This window comes from Eleutherodactylus coqui, chromosome 10 (assembly GCF_035609145.1).
Source record: "Eleutherodactylus coqui strain aEleCoq1 chromosome 10, aEleCoq1.hap1, whole genome shotgun sequence".
Lineage (NCBI taxonomy): Eukaryota > Metazoa > Chordata > Amphibia > Anura > Eleutherodactylidae > Eleutherodactylus > Eleutherodactylus coqui.
This window is the reverse complement of record NC_089846.1, coordinates 74,513-95,570: the sequence shown is the minus strand read 5'-3', so window position 1 is coordinate 95,570 and position 21,058 is coordinate 74,513. Positions and strand designations below refer to the sequence as shown.

The 21,058-nt window shown below is 48.9% G+C and overlaps 3 protein-coding genes across 3 annotated transcripts; 1 reads left to right on the top strand and 2 right to left on the bottom strand.

Annotated features, from left to right (window-relative positions):
- Window positions 1-1,140: 1,140 nt before the first annotated feature.
- LOC136579651 (histone H2B 1.1-like) lies at window positions 1,141-1,547 on the bottom strand. The gene has a single exon (XM_066579694.1). It carries the CDS (start codon window positions 1,545-1,547, stop codon window positions 1,167-1,169), a length of 381 nt encoding a protein of 126 aa, XP_066435791.1. The 3' UTR covers window positions 1,141-1,166.
- Window positions 1,548-1,883: 336 nt separating this feature from the next.
- On the top strand, window positions 1,884-2,292 carry LOC136579649 (histone H2A type 1-like). The gene has a single exon (XM_066579693.1). It carries the CDS (start codon window positions 1,884-1,886, stop codon window positions 2,274-2,276), a length of 393 nt encoding a protein of 130 aa, XP_066435790.1. The 3' UTR covers window positions 2,277-2,292.
- Window positions 2,293-3,398: 1,106 nt separating this feature from the next.
- LOC136579648 (histone H4) lies at window positions 3,399-3,757 on the bottom strand. The gene has a single exon (XM_066579692.1). It carries the CDS (start codon window positions 3,755-3,757, stop codon window positions 3,446-3,448), a length of 312 nt encoding a protein of 103 aa, XP_066435789.1. The 3' UTR covers window positions 3,399-3,445.
- Between the last annotated feature and the right edge of the window lie 17,301 nt (window positions 3,758-21,058).

The following is a 21,058-nucleotide window of genomic DNA, read 5'->3' as shown; positions in this document are numbered from 1 at the left end:
GCCGCGGCCACTCTGGTCTCCGCTCCCGTTCCCCATGCGCCTGTCGTAGCACTGCCCCTCTGGTTCCCGGTACTCTTCTGTTCCACATGCGGCCTCTGTCACTCTGGTCAATGCTCCCAGTCCCCCTGCGGCGGCTTTATCCGGGCACTGCCACTCTGGTTCTCGCTCCCTCCGGCCCCTGCACCCGGGAAGACTGCCACTTTGGTGACTGCCATCTCCTCTCCGGTTCCGCTGTCACTGTGGTCCCCTCAGGTTTCTACACCGACATAGAAGGGGTTTCTTCATTGTAAGAGCAGTGAGAGTGTGGAACTGTCAGCCCGAGGACGTGGCTGATGGCAACTTCGATAAAAGGGTTCAAAAGGGGCATGGGCGTCTCTACATAAGCAGCTGGTGAAGGTGAGGCTATTCTCCTCTTGGTCCCCCTCCCCTTTCCTAGCACCCCCAGTGCTTCAAGACTCTTATTTTCAGGCATCCCCGATTGCCTCCGCTACCCACTACGATGTACTACAGCCCCCAGCATGTCGTCTGCCTACTACCCCTTTCCCTTTGTGCACCCCACTGCTTTAGGGCGCAGACCCGCATATCCCCTGTAGTCTTCTGCCTTCCGAGCACTCCAGTACAGCTGCTACTTGTGGTCGCGGCATCCCCATCCCCCTCCGACGTCGACCGCCTCGTGTAGCCACCACGCCGACCTCACCCCACAGCATAATCCAGTCATGGGCACACTGTGCTCCGGGTACCTCGGTGGCAAAAACGCTGCCGCTTCTCTAATGGCTAATTGTCCGCAGCTGCATCACCGAATCCACGTAGCGCCCACCTCTATGGAGGCGTCCACATAGCGCGGCTTCGGTCACCGCACGTATCCCTAATCTGCAGCGCAATCAGCATCGCGACCCCCGACAGAGATACAGTTGTGTAGCGCTGCAGGGAAGATCTCCTCAAATCCAGTACGCAAACAGAGAACAACTCCGGTACACAGAGACAAAGACGAGTTGTGCAACGCAGGGGACTAAGTTACCAAGCCGAGGTATACATAACCTTTGTTACAGAGGAGCAAACGATGATGCTCCCTACACAACCGGGAGGTGACAGCTCTGCTGTAGATGGGGTGCCTGGCTCTTAGAAGAGCCTTTGGGGTGATCGTGCACGGCGGGCCACGGAACAGATTACTTGGCGCTGGTGTACTTGGTGACGGCCTTGGTGCCCTCGGACACGGCGTGCTTGGCCAGCTCTCCAGGCAGAAGCAGGCGAACGGCGGTCTGAATCTCCCGGGAGGTGATGGTGGAGCGCTTGTTGTAGTGAGCCAGGCGGGAGGCTTCCCCTGCGATGCGCTCGAAGATGTCGTTGACAAAGGAGTTCATGATGCCCATGGCCTTGGAGGAGATGCCGGTGTCGGGGTGGACCTGCTTCATCACCTTGTACACGTAGATGGCATAGCTCTCCTTCCTGGTCTTCTTACGCTTCTTGCCGTCCTTCTTCTGAGTCTTGGTCACGGCTTTCTTGGAGCCCTTCTTGGGCGCTGGAGCAGACTTGGAGGGATCAGGCATGATAACGTAAAACTACTTTCCCAACTAGAGAGAACAGTGTTCCTGCACCTCCCAGCGCTGCGGTATTTATAGCGGGGCCATGCAAATGAGTACCGCCGTCTGCTTGCTGTTCTACTGGCGCAGCAAAACATGCGACCCCTGTGAGCGTCATTAGCCACGCCCAGTGCCGCTCATTGGTTCTTCCTCAAGTCTGGCCTCTATTGGGGGGATTGAAATCTACCCAATTGGAGGAGAGGAGGGCGGAGCAGCAGGTTATAAAAATCAACAGAACTGCGCCTTCTCGTTATCACAACTTTCAAGGTGTTTTATCCTAATTCTGCTTTCCTGTGCTAGAAGATGTCTGGACGCGGCAAACAAGGAGGTAAAGTCCGTGCTAAGGCCAAGACTCGTTCATCCCGGGCAGGACTGCAGTTCCCTGTCGGCCGTGTACACAGGCTTCTCCGCAAGGGCAACTACGCTCAGAGGGTAGGCGCCGGCGCTCCGGTCTATATGGCAGCAGTGCTAGAGTATCTGACCGCTGAGATCCTGGAATTGGCTGGCAATGCCGCCCGGGACAACAAGAAGACCCGCATCATCCCCCGTCACCTCCAGCTGGCTGTGCGCAACGACGAGGAGCTGAACAAGCTGCTCGGTGGGGTGACCATCGCCCAGGGAGGCGTCCTGCCCAACATCCAGGCCGTGCTGCTGCCCAAGAAGACCGAGAGCAGCAAGACGAGCAAGAGCAAGTGATCGCGCTGATCCTCCATAGAACCAAAGGCTCTTCTAAGAGCCACCCACATGCTCCTTACAACAGAGCTGCGCCGCTTCTATGCTGTGATACTCGGTACCCGGTACGCCGGCTGCACCGGGAAACTGTATAAATGTATAGGATTTTCCACAAGGAGGCAGAGATTGGGGCAGATGCCAATTTGGCCATCCCTGTCACCAGCAGAAGCGCACAATCGTCCTGCTCTAGGTGACCTCATGTCCAGAGGACGGGTGGCTGTAGGACTCGCTCACCAGTCCTTGCGATAACGGGTTAACAGAGTCCTCTGTTAGGTCACGTATATACAAGAATCAGAACGCTTCAGTTGTGTTTCGGATAGAACACCCAGCTTTCTCAGGGTCCTGCGTGGGCCGTATGCTTACAAAGCGTTGCAGCCGCATCATCCAGCCCTCTCAGAGCTCTGCACGGTCGCCCCCTTAGAAGTGCGCTCATCATGTCACCCAGTTCTCCACAGCCATGCCCTTTTTATGGAGGTGGAGCTATATCACCCAGCTTTCCCAGAGCCCTGCACGGCACAGGCTGGTTTTGGATTATAGTAAACCTACAGGGATTAGACGTCCTCTTGCGTTACGGGTGGAGCAGGTAGAGGATTCCACCGCTCGTCGTAGGGCTGGGATTAGGGGGTGTATCTGAGGGTTCTTTACCTCCAGCCCCGAGCGCCTCTATATCAGACGGCCTGGTCACTGATTACACGTGTTACATGGATGGGTGGAGGACAGGAAGAGCGGGAGACGCGATCAACTGAGCGGGAAGTTCAAAATCTCCGGTGATCAGCCAATGAGCGGGAAGAATCTGACTATAGCCCCGCCCATAGGCGGCACTAAAACCACCCGACCTCCAACGGCAGGTCTGTTAACCCTTCACCGCACTCATTAATTCAGGCCCAGCTCCTCGCGTATTATAAACATAACCTGCCTGCCCTAAATCGGTTAAGGGGTTTAAAAGCGTGCCGTGACCGCAGCCTGAAGCGCACCCTGACGGGGAGGCTGCTACACCCCGGCTGTATCATATCAGAGCGCATAGACTATCACCGCTGCTGACGACCCCACAAGGAGTTGGATTACAGCCTTTCCTTGGAAGAGGTGGGCGGCTCTGAGAAGAGCCTTTGTGTTATGGAGAAAGAGCAGAATTATTAACCTCCGAAGCCGTAGAGAGTGCGGCCCTGGCGCTTGAGCGCGTACACCACGTCCATAGCGGTGACGGTCTTCCTCTTGGCGTGCTCGGTGTAGGTGACGGCGTCGCGAATCACATTCTCCAGGAAGACTTTCAGGACGCCGCGAGTCTCTTCATAGATGAGGCCGGAGATACGCTTGACGCCTCCCCTGCGAGCTAGACGGCGGATGGCAGGCTTGGTGATGCCCTGGATGTTATCACGGAGCACCTTCCTGTGCCGCTTGGCGCCGCCCTTCCCAAGACCTTTCCCTCCTTTACCGCGACCAGACATCTTCAACGGTGTCCGTAGAAAGCAATAACTGCTCAGCGCAGAGCCCTACTCTATATAGACAGTGAGCGGACCAGAGAGGGAACTACTGATCAGGGCCGTCATTGCGGGGCGTTTCTTTCAGTAGTCTAGCGTAAAGGCTCATCCCCTCTCCCTGCTGATTGGCTGAATACAAGAGCCCTTGCCATCTTGTGCAGCCGATTGGCCTGTCAGCTCCTGAAGCAGTGGGAGAGAAGACGGAGGAGGGGTGAAGGAGACAAGGGCCATGCAGCAGAGAGCCGCTGGAGCGTGAATCCCTCCTGTAAAGCGAGCAGTGCAGCTGCTGCCACAAACACGTGGGGGCGAGGGGAGAGCGCGCAGGGAGGCTTCGGTGAAGGGGAGTACTAGAGCTCTGCTGCATCAGCGCTCCCCTGCCGGAGCAGAGATACACTCAGAAGCCACAACAGACAGCTGTGGGCGGCAGGGACATCAGGGCACCGTGTATAACAAGGAGGCCCCATAACCTGTGACAGTCCCCGGCACAGGGCATACAGTGGCACTTCTACTGCCACCCCAAGAAGCACCAGGATTACTCCTCCTCTGCTGTGGCCACCATGCTGTGCAACACTCTGCAGATTCTCAAGACCCGGAATCCCCCTTTACAGTCATCAATGAAGTGGCTACAACAAGCAGACATGTTTCAATAAAGGCCCATTTAGCTAGCTGAAAGACAACGATGAGCCTTATCCATGCTGCATGCTGCATTCTCAGCGGGATACCGCTGATACTATTGTTTTAGCTGGTATCCCGCTTGGGAAACACAGCCGGAATATGAAGAAGACAAGCGCTCCAGCTGTGTTCTGCATACCCCGCTAGGAGCGCTTAGCCGGATATCAGCTGAGCGCTCTGAGAAGACAGCAGCTGTATGGAGAAGATAGCGGTCCCGCTTGTATTCTGCATACAGCGTGAGTCTTCATTTACACGCTTATGCAAAGCGAACGCTCAAAACTGTCCCATGAACTGCCGTGTGCGTGGATTTTGAGTGATAATCGTTGTGTCTAAATGGGCCTTTAGAGTTTTCTTCATTAAACACTGGGAGATACTTAAAAGTGATATTTTCCTAATAGATACCATAACCCCCAGGCCCAATATAGTATTCTGTAAGGACGCATCAAAAACATAGGGGCAATTTATCTACCCTACCGGCAGGATCCTATGGAAGATGCACACGCTGCAACAATATAGCACACAGCATGCAGCAAGCTGAGATAAGACCGGGCACATTTACGACAATACAATACTGTTTAATCTGTAACCCGTCCGAAGTGGAGACTGACTTCAGATGGCCACCAAGCTCCAGTATTCATCATTCTATACTGCCCGTGTCACACCAGATTGATGACATCACAATGCACAGTCAACTGCCAGACAGGCGGGCTCATTAGCATGCAATGTGTTTGTATGTCTGTCTGTCTATCTATCTTTAGATATACTATGTAATCAATATAAATGGTAGAATCCACATTGATATAATTAACCCCTTAGTGACAGCCCTATCGTAAAACTACGTCCTGCTGTCGCAGGACGTGTATGGAGGGAGGTAGCGACGCTATCTCCCTCCATACAGCGCGGGCATCAGCTGTTTATTACAGCTGACACCCGCGGGCAATAGCTGCGCTCGGCCGATCGCGGCTATTTACCCTTTAAATGCTGCTGTCAATTCTGACAGCGACATTTAAATCCCCCGACCCCACGGCCCCCCCCAGCGGTGAGATCGGGGGATCCATGCAGGTGTCATGCTGACAGACTGCCTGTCAAGCCGACAGCCTATCAAGCCATCCACACGGGGTGGCTTGAAAGACTGCCTGTAAAAAAGCAGTATGACGTAATGCTATAGCATTACGTCATACTGCAGGAGCGATCAAAGCATCGCATGTTAAAGTCTCCCAGGGGGACTTCAAAGTAATGTAAAAAAAAATAAAATAAAATAAAGTTTTTTTTAATTGTAAAAAAAAAAAGTTATAAAAGTTTAAATCACCCCCCTGCCCTTTGCCATATCCATTATTAAAAAATCAAAATCATAAAATAAAAATATGTATTTGATATCGCCGCGTCCATAAAAGTCAGATCTATCAAAGTAGTGCATTATTTTTCCCGCACGGTGAACGTCGTCTGAAAAAAAAAAATATAAAGAACGCCAGAAAAACACTTTTTTTAGTTACCCTGTCTCCCAGAAAAAACGCAATAAAAAGCGATCAAAAAGTCTTATATATTCCAAATTGATACTATCGGAAACTTCAGGACATCCCGCAAAATATGAGCCCTTGCTCAACTACGTCGACAAAAAAATAAAAAAGGTATTGCGCGCACAATATGAGCGCAGAAAATAATTAAAAAAAATTAAATATCTTAAAAAAAAATTAAAGTAATCTTAAAAAAAAAAATTAAAGTACTACAGCAAAAAAAAAATACTATACAAGTTTGGTATCGTAGCAATCGTACTGACCCATAGAATAACAATATCAGGTCGTTTTTGTTGCAATTTGTGTGCTGTAGAAACAGGACGCACCGAAAGATGGTGGAATGTCGTTTTTTTTTTTTTCCATTTCTCTCCGCTAAGAATTTTTAAAAAGTTTTTCAGTAAATTATATGGTACAATAAATAGTGCCATTGAAAAATACAACTCGTCCCGCAAAAAACAAGCCCACATACAGCGACGTCGATGGATAAATTAAGGAGCTACAATTTTTTAAAAGGCAGTGGGAAAAAACAAAAATGGAAAAAAGCAAAAAAGCTCCGTCACTGAGGGGTTAAGGTGATAACTAAAGATGAGCGAGCACACTCGTCCGAGCATTAGGGTACTCGAGAGGCTCGTTACTCGAGACGAACACGCGGTACTCGAGTCAATTCCATTTCCTTCCTTGCATGTTTAGCGCCATTTTCTAGCCAACAGACATGCGGGGAAGGCGTTACCACTTCCTGCTGTGAGACGCCAGCCCTACCCCACCCCCCAGCAGTGAGTGGCTGGCGAGATCAGGTGACCGCTGAGTACCTAAAGCGGTCCCGCCCGCGGCTCGCCTCAGACACACGCTGGCAGGGGTTAGGGAAAGTGCTGCTGCTGATATAGGGTTAGCATAGGATCCTGTCTTCAAGAACCCCAACTGTCCTTCCTAGGGCCACATCTGACCGTGTGCATTACTGTTGTGGCTGGCTGGGAGCAGTAGTGCACCATTTTTTTAAATTTTTTTTTTCCTCATCTCGGGCTGTGCAGGCCATTACAGCTATAGCGTTCTCAGTCTGCAGTGTATTATACAGAGTTTAGGGAAAGTGCTGCTGCTTATATAGGGAAAGTGTTAGAGTAGGATCCTGTCTTCAAAACCCCCAAAGCTCCTCAATTGGGCTGCATCTGACCGTGTGCATTAGTTGTGGCCTGCTGGGAGTTGTAGTGCATCCATTTTTGTATTACGCATCTAGGCCTGTTCGCAGCCTGTCAGTAGTAGCGTTCTCAGCCTGCAGTGCCGTACAACCAGCTATCACTGTGAAACTGCACTCAAATATTTCCTAGCCTACAGCAAACGACTTCAGTTATACCGTTCTGTGTCTGCAGTGCATTAGACAGAGGTCTCACCGCTAAACAGTACTGTAATATTACCAGGGCTACTGCATAGTATTTCAGCTCAGCCGCTGTGCAGAGCCTCTCACAATACCCTTTCCTTGGTGGGGTCGAGATTGCCGCAGTTACCAGCACTATCCACTGGCTTTACAGTCTTCTCCCACTCCACACAGCCTCTATTATCTACAAGTCTCTGTGAGCAGTAAATTACCCCTAGGTATCAGAGCAAGACAGCGGGTTACTTTTTTCAAGTCACAGCATAGAGCCTCCGCTATCTACAAGTCTCTGTGTCCGGTGAATTAAGCTACAGTTGTCAGCGCTGCACAGTGGGGTAATTTATTTGGGCCCTGCTCTATTCTTAATCCGCCATGATGAGGAGTAGGGGTAAGGGTCGAGGGCGCGAAGGTCCAAGTAAGGGTGTGGGCACAGGCCGAGTTCCTGGTCCAGGTGAATCGCAGCCGGCTGCTGCGGGATTAGGAGAGAGGAAAGTTTCTGGGGTCCCCAGCTTCATATCACAATTTTTGGGTCTACGTAGTAGACCTTTATTACAAACAGAGCAGTGTGAGCAGGTCCTGTCGTGGATGGCAGAAAATGCATCCAGCAATGTATTGACCACCCAGTCTTCTACGCCGTCCACTGCTGCAACTCTGAATCCTCTGGCTGTGGCTCCTCCTTCCTCCCAGCCTCCTCACTGCATTACAATGACACATTCTGATGGGCAGACAGACTCCCAGGAACTGTTCTGGGGCCCCTGCCTTGATTGGGAAATAATGGTTCCCTTCTCACCTGAGGAGTTTGTCGTGACCGATGCCCGACCTTTGGAAAGTTCCCGGTGTTAGCGCAAAATTCGCAATTTCAGATATACTGTGTGTTTCAAATTAGATAATATGTGCAGGCCTGGAGAGCCTTTCAAAGACCACACGTCTGGCCATCATGTGTCCCAAAAAGAGTCTGCCACTTTATTCACGCGCGTAAAGTTTAAAAATACAGTATATTCACAGTTGACAACAGAAAATGCATACAAAATGGTGAACCTATTGGAAATCTCCCACACCGGGGTCCGGGTGATGAGGCTGGGGACTTCCGGCAACTGTCTCAAGAGCTTTCAGTGGGTGAGGAGGTCGATGATGATGAGACGCAGTTGTCTATCTGTGAGGTAGTAGTAAGGGCAGTAAGTCTGAGGGAGGAGAGCACAGAGGATTCGGAGGAAGAGCCGCTGGACGCTGAGGTGACTGACTCCACCTGGTTCGCTAGGCCAACTGAGGAGAGTTCTTCTGTCAGGGTAAAATTCTAAGTACAGCACCAATCAGGCCCACCCCACTTGCCCTGCTGCCGGCGGTAAGAAGAGACACCACACGGAGGTCTGGTATAGTTTCTCACACGGGACATGGCTCTGCTTTATTACAGATTACATGAGATCTTATACCCTTTGTCTCATCACCAGGAATGGGTGATGGGTTCATAACCATATATGGGAAGTCCGGATTTCCGGCCTGAGACAGTGAAAATTATGTACATAGTTGAACAGTTGTTATCTTGCTACTGGCGCCTCCGGGAAAACAGCCAAGTACGCGTCCTTCGTCCGATTCTTCTTTGCTGTGTTTAAAGATACATTTTGTCTTCGCCTTGCAAGGCCTTTGGAATATCTGATGTAAGGCGACATATAAGTTTTTTTCTCATTTGGAATTGAATAGAACTTGCATATAGGTATAAAGCATAAAGAACATATGGCAATATATACATATACCCTCACAAACCCCCCTAAAAAACTTAATATGGAGATCAAGCACCAGACCTTGCACTCTTCCTCGGTCGCCTCTCCCTTGCGTCAGGGTTTCTCCACTTGCCCGTAAGGCCCTACTCCTAGGAGGGGGGGATCCCTACCTCACCTCAGAAGGAGGCCATGGATTCCCTGGGCTTATTTCCGGGCATCCATACCCTCTATCTGTACGAGTTAACACCCCGCAGGGTGTGCCCTCGCCGGAACCTAAGGTCTTCTGCACTATCCCTAGGCAAATGGGAAGTCCACTGACAGTCCATCTTATGAGACCGGGGTAGGCATAGTACTAGTACATTTCTCCATTCTTCTGGTAACGTATCTGGTTGGCATTATCGGAACTGGCTCTTCATCTTTTTCAAACAAGGGAAATGTTGGTGTCACATTATCTAGTCCCTTACTCATACTCTTTTTGATCAAAGGGATAATACACATACAGGGAATTACATACCCCACCTCTTTCTGCTAAAATCATATCCAGGGCCACTCTAGGGCCATGGATGCAGTGGGCCCTAACTGGTCAGCTAACCCTTGTAAAGCATCTCTGGTGTAGTTTACAAACCTCTGCTGATTGTAATAGATATAATTCATCCAATCTACATTATTATTAACAGTGACAATAGCAAATAAGGACTCAAAACCTGCTTTAAACTGATCTCTAGAATTAAATTAATCTGGCACCCCCCTTGGCACTCCTATTGCATCTATGTATACATGTGGATCAAAGTTACCACCTGGAGCGTCAACGTCTCTCTTAGCACGATGCGGTGTTGGATTCTCCCCCTCAGTGTAGTCTTCATATTGCACATTTGATTGTATTAATTTGTTCTGAAACAGGGGGCTAGTGTACAGTAGTCAAAGGTGTGTGTTAGAGGAATTGTACCACATTATAGCATGTAAAGGATATGCAGGATCATTAGTTCTTTCAGTGCGAAGTGTGGATCCAAGTGGGCTTTCCTTCGAGCTTGACTGCAGTTGGGGTGGTGACCAGCATCTGGTAGGGACATTCAAACAGGGTTTCTCGCTCAACCTTTTTCACATAGACCCTGTCACCTGGGTTCAGATTGTGACACTCATCTGTAGGACCTGGGAGAAAAGCAGAGACTGCAGAATGCGTTATTGACAATTCCTTGGAGAGACCTATGACAACATTAACAAGAGAATCATTCCCCCAATGCAGCTACTGTGGCATGTATCGTCCTAAGAAAAAGAAAAACTAATGGAAAACACTCAATTCAAAATTTGCCCATTTCCTCTATTGTCTTTTGTATCTACTTTCCCCCTACTCCGCGGATGGTAGGGTGTGTGAAAAGCCTGAAATATACCCAAAGCAGACATGATGTGTTGCATTATTTCACCTGTGAAGTGTGTACCCCTGTTCGACCCAACCACCTCCGGTACCTCGCATCTGCGGACCACCTCATTCATGAGCTTCTGTGCGGTTACCTGCTTATTTACTTTGGTAACAGGGTAGGCCTCCAACCTGAAAAGACATCAACAACAACAAGCACATATTCATGCTTCCCAACAAGTGGGAGCTGAGTGTAGCCAATTTGCAATCCCTGAAATGGGTAGAGTGGTCCCGGCAAGTGTTATGTGGCAAATTTACTTCTGCCCTGTTGCTTTACGGCAAAGATCATGCAAAATTGGACAAATGATGCAGCAGCTACAGAAAACCCAGGAGCCACCCGTCCTCGTTCAAGCGTCGACATCATTACTGCTTTGAGAGGTGCGTCTTTCCGTGCGTCAGCTGGGCCATCATGGGGCACAGGGACTATGGTAAGCAAGTTCTGTTGACTGTTCACCATACGCCGTCCCTTTTTAGTCCATTTTTCCTTTTCTTCCTTGCTGGCTTGTAACTGTAAAGTCTTTAGCATATCAAAGTTCAAAGTTTAGTCAAAGTCCAAGTTTTTATCAAAGTCCAAGTTTTTATCAAAGTCCAAGTTCATATCAAAGTCCAAGGTTTAGTCAAAGTCCAGAGTTATTTATCAAATTCTTCTTTTCTTCTTTCTTCCACGGCTTGAGGGCCGCTGCCTTTGCTGTGTGGCCTGTGATGGCGTTGCCTCTTGTTTGTCTGGTGTAGGAATTGGTGTGAGCTTTCCACCTTGTCAGGTAGAAATAGGGTCTCCATGAGACTGCACCGCTGCACCATTCTTAATTGGCTGTCCTGCTGAGGTAAAAACTGTCTGGCCTTCCATGTTGGGCCGTAATCATGAGCTATGCCAAATGCATACCGGGAGTCAGTGTAAATGTTTGCCGTCTTACCTTCCTCCACTCTACACGCCTCAGCGAGTGCCTTTAGTTCCGCTTCTTGTACTGCGACATGCGGAGGCATTCTGCTTTTTAGGACATCTTGTTGTGTAACCACTGTATATCCAGTGTGGAGTCGTCAATCACCCTGGGTACCATCTATAAAAAACAACTCAAAATATGCATTGTTAACAAGGGCTTTCAGTAACTTTTTAAAACTTAAATTTTCTTGTTGCATCACTGCTAGACAATCATGCTGATATTCTATTTCAAAAAGATCAGAATCTTGTTGCAAAAAATTTAAAAATTTAAAAATGGCTTGCAAAAAATTTAAAAAATGGCTGACTTGCAATACCTAGATCACCTATGCCTTCTCCTCCCCCCCTTTGAACCCGGGTACGCAATTGGAAGAATAGTAGCCGGGTTTAAGTTAGTACAACATTGTAAAAAGATTTGATGGATGCAGATAAGGCCTGTAAGATGTTAGCACCTATAACAGAAACATGAGTTACACCGGGGCAGAATAATCTACAAACACCTATTAATATTTGAAATGTGATATTCCTTTAAGCAAATTCATTATTAGTCTGATCCTGCCTGCAATGTCTTATCAAATTTGAGACAGGAGAAAAAAAAAACAAAACAAAAACTTTTACTAGCTGCTCAAGATCCTCAACCCCTCCCTTGGACAAGAGGGATGAAACATTACTACGTACTATTACATCATCTAGCTCCACCCCTTCGATATTGGCTCCTTGCGTCTTTCTTCACAGCTCATTTCAGCTTAACAGTCTACACGTCCACATCTCAACCAAGCAAAGTCCCATGCATGGGGGGGACTTTTATCCCCAGTCATTACCTGCATCACACACTCACCACAGCCCAAACACGGGTCACTAACTCACATCCATCCATGCTCTCAAGTCTGCTCCGTCACCCCCTCATTGAAGGTGTCCCAGTACATGCAGATGCACAGACAAAAAAGTTTGACAAACATACATACATCAGTTGAAAAACATTGAGGTGAGTGCTATCTTTGATAAATTATGTGAAAAAAAATTTGCTGAGTGACTGAGACATTCTATCTTTCTTATTTACTATATGCTGTATTAAACGCTGAAGTGTTTTAGAATGCGTGGGTATCTTTCAGCCCCCCTGCCTTTCTTTCTCTGTACTTCTCTGTATTTGACGCTGAACAAAAAGTGAAGTCTGAAAGCCCCCACCTTTTTAAAACAAACTGTTGTTGGGGGAGGGGGGGCCCACTCTTGCTGCTATTGTGGCTTAATAGTGGGACCTGGGAACTTCATATGCAGCCCAACATGTAGCCCCTCGCCTGCCCTATCCGTTTCTGTGTCGTTCCCATCACTTTCTTGAATTGCCCCGATTTTCACAAATGAAAACCTTAGCGAGCATCGGCGATATACAAAAATGCTCGAGTCGCCCATTGACTTCAATGGGGTTCGTTACTCGAAACGAACCCTCGAGCATCGCGAAAATTTCGTCTCGAGTAACGAGCACCCGAGCATTTTGGTGCTCGCTCATCTCTACCCCTTACTCTTCCAAGTGGACACGGTCGCCATAGGCAGTATCGCCACAAGGCAGGCACAATCGCCATCGGCAAAATCGCAGTAGGACAGGCGCAATCACCATAAGCACTACAAATATGCCGGCAGCCAGACAATGCTGTGGAGGACAAACCTGTCCATGGCAGGCGAATATGCTGTCACTCACTCAACCCACCCCGTCGGTGGGTTCCCGGGAGCCACCCATACTGTGGGTGCACACAGACTTCCCATAGCGGAGTTCTACGTACCTGTGACAATGTAAATTACACATACTGACTGGAGCATGCAGTGTGGGCCGAAGCCAACCTGCATTTCTTCTTGCGTTACCTCAGCTTTAAGGGAGGCACTGCAATGGGATTAATTTATGTATCGCCGGTAGGTTCCAGGGCAACCACCCATGCTGCGGGTGCACACGGAATTCCCATTGCGGAGCTGTACCTGCCTGTGTCTATTAAAAAAAAACAAAAAAACAGTCTGACTGGGGAATGCAGTGTAGGCCAAAGCCCACCTGTATTTTATCTGACGTTAGCTCTGCTATCCGGGGCACTGCAATGGGATTTATTTATGTACCGTTGGTGGGTTCCAGGGAGCCACTCATGCTGTGGGTCCACTCCACACAGACTTCCCATAGGGGAGTTGTACCTGCCTGTGACTATTAATTAAAAAAAAACCCAGTCTGACTCGGGCATGCAGTGTGGGCCGAAGCCCACCTGTATTTTATCTGACGTTAGTTCAGCTATCCAGGGCACTGCAATGAATTCATGAATGGGTGAGTGACTGCTGCCTCTCATCTGATTGGTCCCGCTGAGCCAATGAGAGGCAGCAGTCACTCACCCATTCATAAATTCATAAATCGGTGTGTCAGTGAGATCTGCCTCTGATTGGTCAGGCTGTGACCAATTAGAGGCAGCTCATTCAGCAGGCGGGGATTTTAAATCCCCGGCTGCTGAATACTACTCAGAGCTGTTCAGAGCAGTTCAGGAGGACTGCCGCTGGCCGCGCTGAACTCTGTCTGCCGGGACCAGGTGAGTATATATATATATATATATATATTTTTTTTTTTTTTTTTTTTTTTATACATTTCTGGATGAATTGCAGGGAAGGGCTTATATATTTAAGCCCTTCCCGACAATTCATCCCGCGATCGCCGGCAGCCCATTGCTTTCAATGGAGTCGGCTGTATTGCCGGTTCCATTGAATTCAATGGGCTAACATCGTTCTTCTCTGCCACAGCTGTTACAGCTTTGGAAGAGGAGAATGATCTTTATGCTGACAGTGGGGGAGGGGGGGGGTGTCTCACTCTTGCCACTATTGTGCTTAATAGTGGGACCTGGGAACTTGAGATGCAGCCCAACAGTTAGCCCCTCGCCTGCCCTATCCATTTCTGTGTCGTTCCCATCACTTTCTTGAATTTCCCAGGTTTTTGCAAATGAAAACCTTAGCGAGCAACGGCGATATACAAAAATGCTCGAGTCGCCCATTGACTTCAATGGGGTTCGTTACTCGAAACGAACTCTCGAGCATCACTGAAAGTTCGACTAGAGTAATGAGCACCCGAGCATTTTGGTGCTCGCTCATCTCTATTGCCAACTCTTATACAGGAAGAAGAGGGCGTATCCAAATGTTGCTTGGTACAAAGATTAGTGTTACGTAGCTTACTGTTACAAAGGTGAAACTACTTATTGATCTTAAGACTTATTGACATCTACCAAATATTCTCAAAGCTCTTAAGGCCCGTCTCAGACATAGAAATTACCTAAGTCAGGATATTGCTGTTGCATTAGACAACATTTCTGCAATAGTTGTGTGTCTTCTCTGTTAACATAGCTTAGCCTTATTTAATTTGTCTGTTGACTTATTATCTTAAAATCCTAGTTCCCGGCACTACAAAGCATAGGTTTCGGTCTTCTCATCACGGGCTTCCATATCTACCAATTTGGCACCTGGCAACGAGGTCATCAGATCGGTAGCGGTGTGGTCTGATAACACAGAGGATGGGTGCTGCTCTGGTGAAGTCCTGAAGGCGAGCATGTGAGGTTCGTATTAGAGGGATGTTTATTCTGAGTGTGTTAACGGATGGGAGTGAGAGGGCTGTGTGGTGTACGGAAAGGAGGGAGGTGATGCATGGAGGTGCGGCACCATGTACAGCTTTGTGGGTGCGGTTGAGGAGTTTAAATTTAGTTCTGCAGTGGATGGGAAGCCAATGCAGTGACTGGCATAGTGCAGAGGTGCCTGAATAATGGCTGGATAGAAAAAAAATGAGCCTAGCTGCCATGGTTAGTATGGATTGGAGCGAGTCTGGTGCGGGGGAAGCTGATGAGAAGCAAGTTGCAGCAGTCGAGTCAGGAGTGGTTGAGTGCAACCACCAGTGTTTTTAGCATGTCCGTGGTGAGGAACGGACAACATTTGGCAATATGTCTGAGGTGTAGGTTGAATATTTGGGCAAAAGATTGGATGCGCGGGTGTCTATCTGACCCAAACCAAACCGGCTGTTTACCACTCAGGGTATTTAAAGCAAAAGCGGATGCTAGTACTTTTGTGAAAGTCTCATTAAATCAGTTACAGTTCCTTTCATCGCTCCAAAGACAGCATGAACAATGAAGAAATGTTAATGGGCAAAGCAGGACAATTCATTCTGTGTATGTGTCAGATAGCTGAACACCGCACTGGGAAACCTTTGTGTACCAAGAGTATAGACAATCCCCTGAAGCATTTATGTACAAAGAGTACAGGCGAACACCTGAAAAAAATGTATTGCATCACTCTCGTACTCCTTCCCTCTTCGGGAATGAGAGTGGAAAGCTTGGGTCAAGAAGGGTGAACGGACAGTGATCCTGGTTGGCCATAATGCATCTAACGTGAGGGTCACGGGAAAGACAGCTTAACATGGAGTCAGCCATGTATGCCAGAGTCCCAGTACGCAACACATCACTGTCTTCACTAGGAGTATGACTTTCATGATCCTCCTCCTCCTTCGCTTCAGCCCATACCCGCTGAGCAGATGTGAGGGAAGTAGCATGGATACCCTATGCAGTGTGTGCGGCAGTCTCTTCCCCCTCCTCCCCCTCCACCACCCCCCTCCTCCTCCTCCTCCACTCCCTCCTCCTCCAATACGCATTGAGAAACAGGCATGAGGGTGGTCTGGCTATCAAGCGACATACTGCCATCCCCCATCTCCTGTCATAACCGCAAAGCATCGGCCTTTATGCTTAGCAGCAAACTTCTCAGCAGGCAAAGCAGCGGGATGGTTACACTGATAATGGCCGCACCGCCGCTCACCATTTGTGTAGACTCCTCAAAGTTTTCTAGGACCTGACAGATGTCTGCCATCCATGCCCACTCCTTTGCGAAGAACTGCGGAGGCTGACTACCACTCCGTTGGCCATGTTGCAGCTGGTATTCTACAATGGTTCTATGCTGCTCGTACAGCCTGGCCAACATGTGCAACATAGAATTCCAGCGTGTGGGCATGTCGCACAGCAGTCGGTGCTCTGGCAGCTGGAACTGATGTTGCAGTGTATTGACGGTGGCAGCATCTGTGGTGGACTTCCTTAAATGGGCGCACACGCGACACACCTTGCTGAGCAGGTCAGACAAATGGGGGTAGTTTTTCAGAAAGCGCTGAACCACCAGATTGAGCATGTGGGCCAGGCATGGCTCGTGTGTTAGTCTGCCAAGCTACAGAGCCGCCACCAGGTTACGCCCATTATCACACACGACCATGCCTGGTTGGAGGTTCCGCGCAAAAGCTATGGATCTGTCTGCTCTGTCAAACCCTGCAACAGCTCTTGGGTGGTGTGCCTCTTCTATTCCAAGCCGGAGAAACCTTCACGGACATAGGACCCGGAATCCTCAGTTTGGGTAGCATGTGAGCAGACCCAAGGTCAGACTCGGTCTCTGCCTCCACGAAGTTCACCCAATGTGCAGTCAGGGGGGTGTAGTGTCCCTGCCCGCCAGCACTTGTCCACGTGTAGGTGGTTAAGTTGACCTTTCCAGTAACCACGTTTGTGAGGGCACGGTTTATGTTGAGTGAGACGTGCTGGTGCAGGGCGGGCACGCACACCGGGAAAAATAGTGGCCACTGGGTACCGAGGTAACGCCGCCGCCATCATGTTGCAGAAAACCTCAGTTTCTACTAGCCTGCATGGCAGCATCTCCAGGCTAAGTAGCTGTGCGATATGCACGTTTAAAGATCTTGCATGTGGGTGGGTGGCCACGTATTTCCGCTTTCATTCCAACGATTGGGTTAGCGACAGCTGAACGCTGCGCTGGTGCGCTGGGACACATTGGTGGAGGACCGTGAAGGTGAGGGTGTGGGTGCAGGCCGGGAAATGCTTGTGCCTGTGTCCTGGGAGGGGGGTTGCATCTCAGTACCAGGATGTGACACTGGGGAAGAGGCAGTGGTGTGACCCGCAGGCGGTGAATGGCTTGCGTTCCACCTTGTGGGGGTGCTTAGCCATCATATGCCTGTGCATGCTGGTGGTGGTCAGGATGGTAGCGGTGGCTCCCCGGCCGATCTTGGTGCAACGCAGGTTCGCACCACTGTTCGCTGGTCGTCTGCGCTCTCAATAAAAAACCTCCAGACTTTCGAACACCTATACCTCTGCATGGAGGCTTGCCACGAGGGTGTGCTGTGGGGAACAGTTGGTGGATTATTTGCTATGGCCCTGGTTCTCCCCCTGACCACCACACTGCCTCTCCCAACCTTTTCTGCTGCTTGTTCTCTCCCCCCCCCCCCCAAGCCCTGTCTTCAGTAGGGTTTGCAAGCCAGGTGGGGTCAGTCACCTCATCGTCCATCAGCTCTTCCTCTTACTCCTCAGTCTGCTCCTCCCTCAGACTTATTGCCCTAACAACCACCTCGCTGACAGACAACTGTCTCATCCTCATCATCCACAAATAGCTCTTGAGACAGTAATTCAAAGTCCCCACCCTCATCACCCTGAGTCTGTGAAAGTCCCACATTTACGGCATCGGTCACGACAAACTCCTCATGTTGCTGTGGAACCAGTTTTTTTTTAGACTCAGGGCAGGGACGCAGGAAGAGTTCTTGGGTGTATGCCTGTTCAACGCAAACTCCCATTTTCCTGGAGTGACAAGGCTGGGAGGAAGGAAGAGCAGCCTGAGGATACAGAGGTGCAGTCTCCTACGGGTGGCGTGAGTGGACTGTGTGGAAGACTGGGTGTTGGGTAAAGTACTGGAGGTGTTATCCGCTATCCACGTCAGCACCTGATCGCAGTGCTGTGCTTTTAATAATGGTCTACCATGCATACCTGCAAAATATGACATGGAGATGGGGAGTGGAGATAAGCGGCGCTCTACCAATCCCTCAGCAGCAGGCACTGTTTCACCCTGCCCAGGACCTCGGCCTGTGCCCACACCCTCATTCTAACGCCCGCGTCCACGTCCTCGTCCTCGACCCTTACCCCTAGTCCTCGTTGTGTAGGGTAAAGGACAGAGCAGGGCCAGAAAAAAATTATTCAATGTATACCTCTGATACCTAGGGCTAATTCACCACACACAGAGACTGATAGATTTTAGAGACTCTGAGCAAGGCCAGAAAAAAATTTAACCAGTGTAAAGTGCTGAGACCTAGGCCTCATTAACAGCACACAGAGACTGATGGATATGAGAGGCTTTGTGCAGTGCCAGAAAAAAAAAATTGAACCGGTGTAAAGTGCGGACATCTAGGCCTAATTCACCGCAAACAGAGACTGGCAAATATGAGAGGCTCAATGCAGTGCTAGAAAAAATTTAAGAAGTGTAAAGCACTGAAAACTATTCCTAATACACCGCACACAGAGACTTGTAGATTTGAGACGCTTTGAGCAGGGCCAGGAAAAAAATTAACTAGTGTATAGCGCTGAGAAGCAGGGCTAATTCACCGCCCACAGAGACTTGTAGATTTGAGAGGCTTTGAGCAAGGCCAGACAAAAATTGAACCAGTGTAAAACGCTGATACCTAGTAGTAATTTACCGTACACAGAGACTTGGAGATTTGAGAGACTCTGTTCAGGGCCAGAGAATCAGTTACGGTTCATTGCATCACTCCAAAGACTGGATGAACCACAAATAAATTCCACAGGCCAAACTTGACACAGTTGCCATCACCCAGGACCTTAGCCTCTCCACCCACCCTCAACAAACGTGGGCATAAAGTGGACTTGAATGCTAGTACTTCTGTGAAAGTCTCATTAAATCAGTTACGGTTCCTTTCATCGCTCCAAAGACAACATGAAACATGAAGAAATTTTAATGAGCAAAGCAGGACAATTCAATCTGTGTATGTGTCAGATAGCTGAACACCGCGCTGGGAAACCGTTGTGTAACAAGAGTTTAGACGATCCACTGGAAAACTGGTGGACCAAGAGTAGAGGCGAACACCTGGAAACATTTGTTTAGCAAGAGTATAGGCGAAGCCCGAAAAAAGAAAATAGTTTGCGAAAGTAAAGGCGAAGGCCTGAAAAAATAGTATACCAAGAGTACAGGTGTACCCCTGAAATATGTGTTTACCCAGAGTGCAAGTGAAATCCAGGAACACTTTTTTTTTTTTTTTTTTAAAGATAGAGCTTGTTGTTGCTTAATTTGATAACAGAGCCTGGAGGCAGCCCTCAAAAAAAAAAAAAAAGATAGTTTTTACAGAGCCTTTTGAGCCGCAGAAGAATTGGCTGCTCAGCGTGATGTCATGCTGGTTTAGGAGAAGGTGGAAGAGGAGGAAGATCAGAGAAGGATAGACCAAGCTACTTCCCTCTTTTTTGGGGGGTGATATAGGATGCATGGTTCTTTAGTTCCAGCTTAAATAATCTTTATGCTCCGCTGCTCTCCATTGGTGGAGAAGAGAAGTCAGGGGAAATCCAGCCTTTGTTCATCTTAATGAGTGTAAGCCTGTTGGCGCTCTCAGTCGACAGGTGGGTACGCTTATCCGTGATTATCCCTCCAACAGCACTAAACACCCTCTCTGATAATATGCTAGTGGCAGGGCAGGCCAGCACCTCCAAGGCGTACAGCGCCAGTTTGTGCCACGTGTCTATTGAACCAGTGTAAAGCGCTGACATCTAGGCCTAATTCACCACCCACAGAGACGAGTAGATATGAGAGGCTCAATGCAGTGCTAGAAAAAAATTAAAGCAGTGTAAAGCACTGAAATCTATTCCTAATACACCGCCCACAGAGACTTGTAAATTTGAGAGGCCTTGAGCTGGGCCAGAAAAAAATAACCCACTGTATAGCGCTGATAACTAGGGCTAATTCAAAGCACACAGAGACTGGTAGATACAGTATGCTCCAATACAGCAACAACACTTAGAGCCCCCCCCCCCCTAACTAAATATAAACCCCTAGTAGTACACAGCATAAAACCTCTAACAGTGGGCAGAATACAGCTGGGATGCTTGAAAACAAATGGTGCACTACTGGTCCCAGCCAGCCAAAATGCTAAAGCACACAATAAGAGTAGTCCAAGAAAGGACTGTTGGGTTCATGTAGTCAGGATCCCTGCTTAACTGCTACCTAATCCCTACACTAACACTTTCCCTATCTCAGCAGCTCTATCCCTAAACTCTGCCAGCATGCATCTGAGGCGAGTCACGGGCGGCAACAGTTTAAGTACTCAGCATTCGCCTGATCCGGCCAGCCACTCACTGCTGTAGACGTGCACGGGGTTGGAACGTCTCAGCAGGAAGTGGTAATGCCTCCCCTGCATGTTTAGTGGCTAAAAAAAAAAAAAAAAAAAAAATGGCACTAAGCATGCAGGAGGGGACATTAAAGTTTTTCGAGGAAAGGAAGGGAAGGGAAATCTTTGTGTGGTGGAAAGTGGGCCAGGTCCCACAATTAAGCCACAATGGTGGCAAGAGTCTACACATTCCCACAATGCAGCAATACTTTGTGTGGGAAGTATGTGAGCGGGCCCAGACTCCATTTTGTGTGACCGAAGGTACCGCCAATGACATAGCAGTGGGGACTCCATGTGTCCAGACACTACTTATTGTGTTTGGGTGTCGGATACCTCATCGACAATGCAAGGGGAAAGCCATCTGCACTCTGCAGCCTACCCAAGTCAGTCTGTGTCTTTGTGCCAGACAGGTAAATCACCGCTATGGGAAGTCTGTGTGCACCCACAGCAT

Coding starts and splice junctions, on each gene's coding strand:
- LOC136579651 (XM_066579694.1), bottom strand. CDS start 1,547: ATGCCTGATCCCTCCAAGTCTGCTCCAGCGCCCAAGAAGGGCTCCAAG.
- LOC136579649 (XM_066579693.1), top strand. CDS start 1,884: ATGTCTGGACGCGGCAAACAAGGAGGTAAAGTCCGTGCTAAGGCCAAG.
- LOC136579648 (XM_066579692.1), bottom strand. CDS start 3,757: ATGTCTGGTCGCGGTAAAGGAGGGAAAGGTCTTGGGAAGGGCGGCGCC.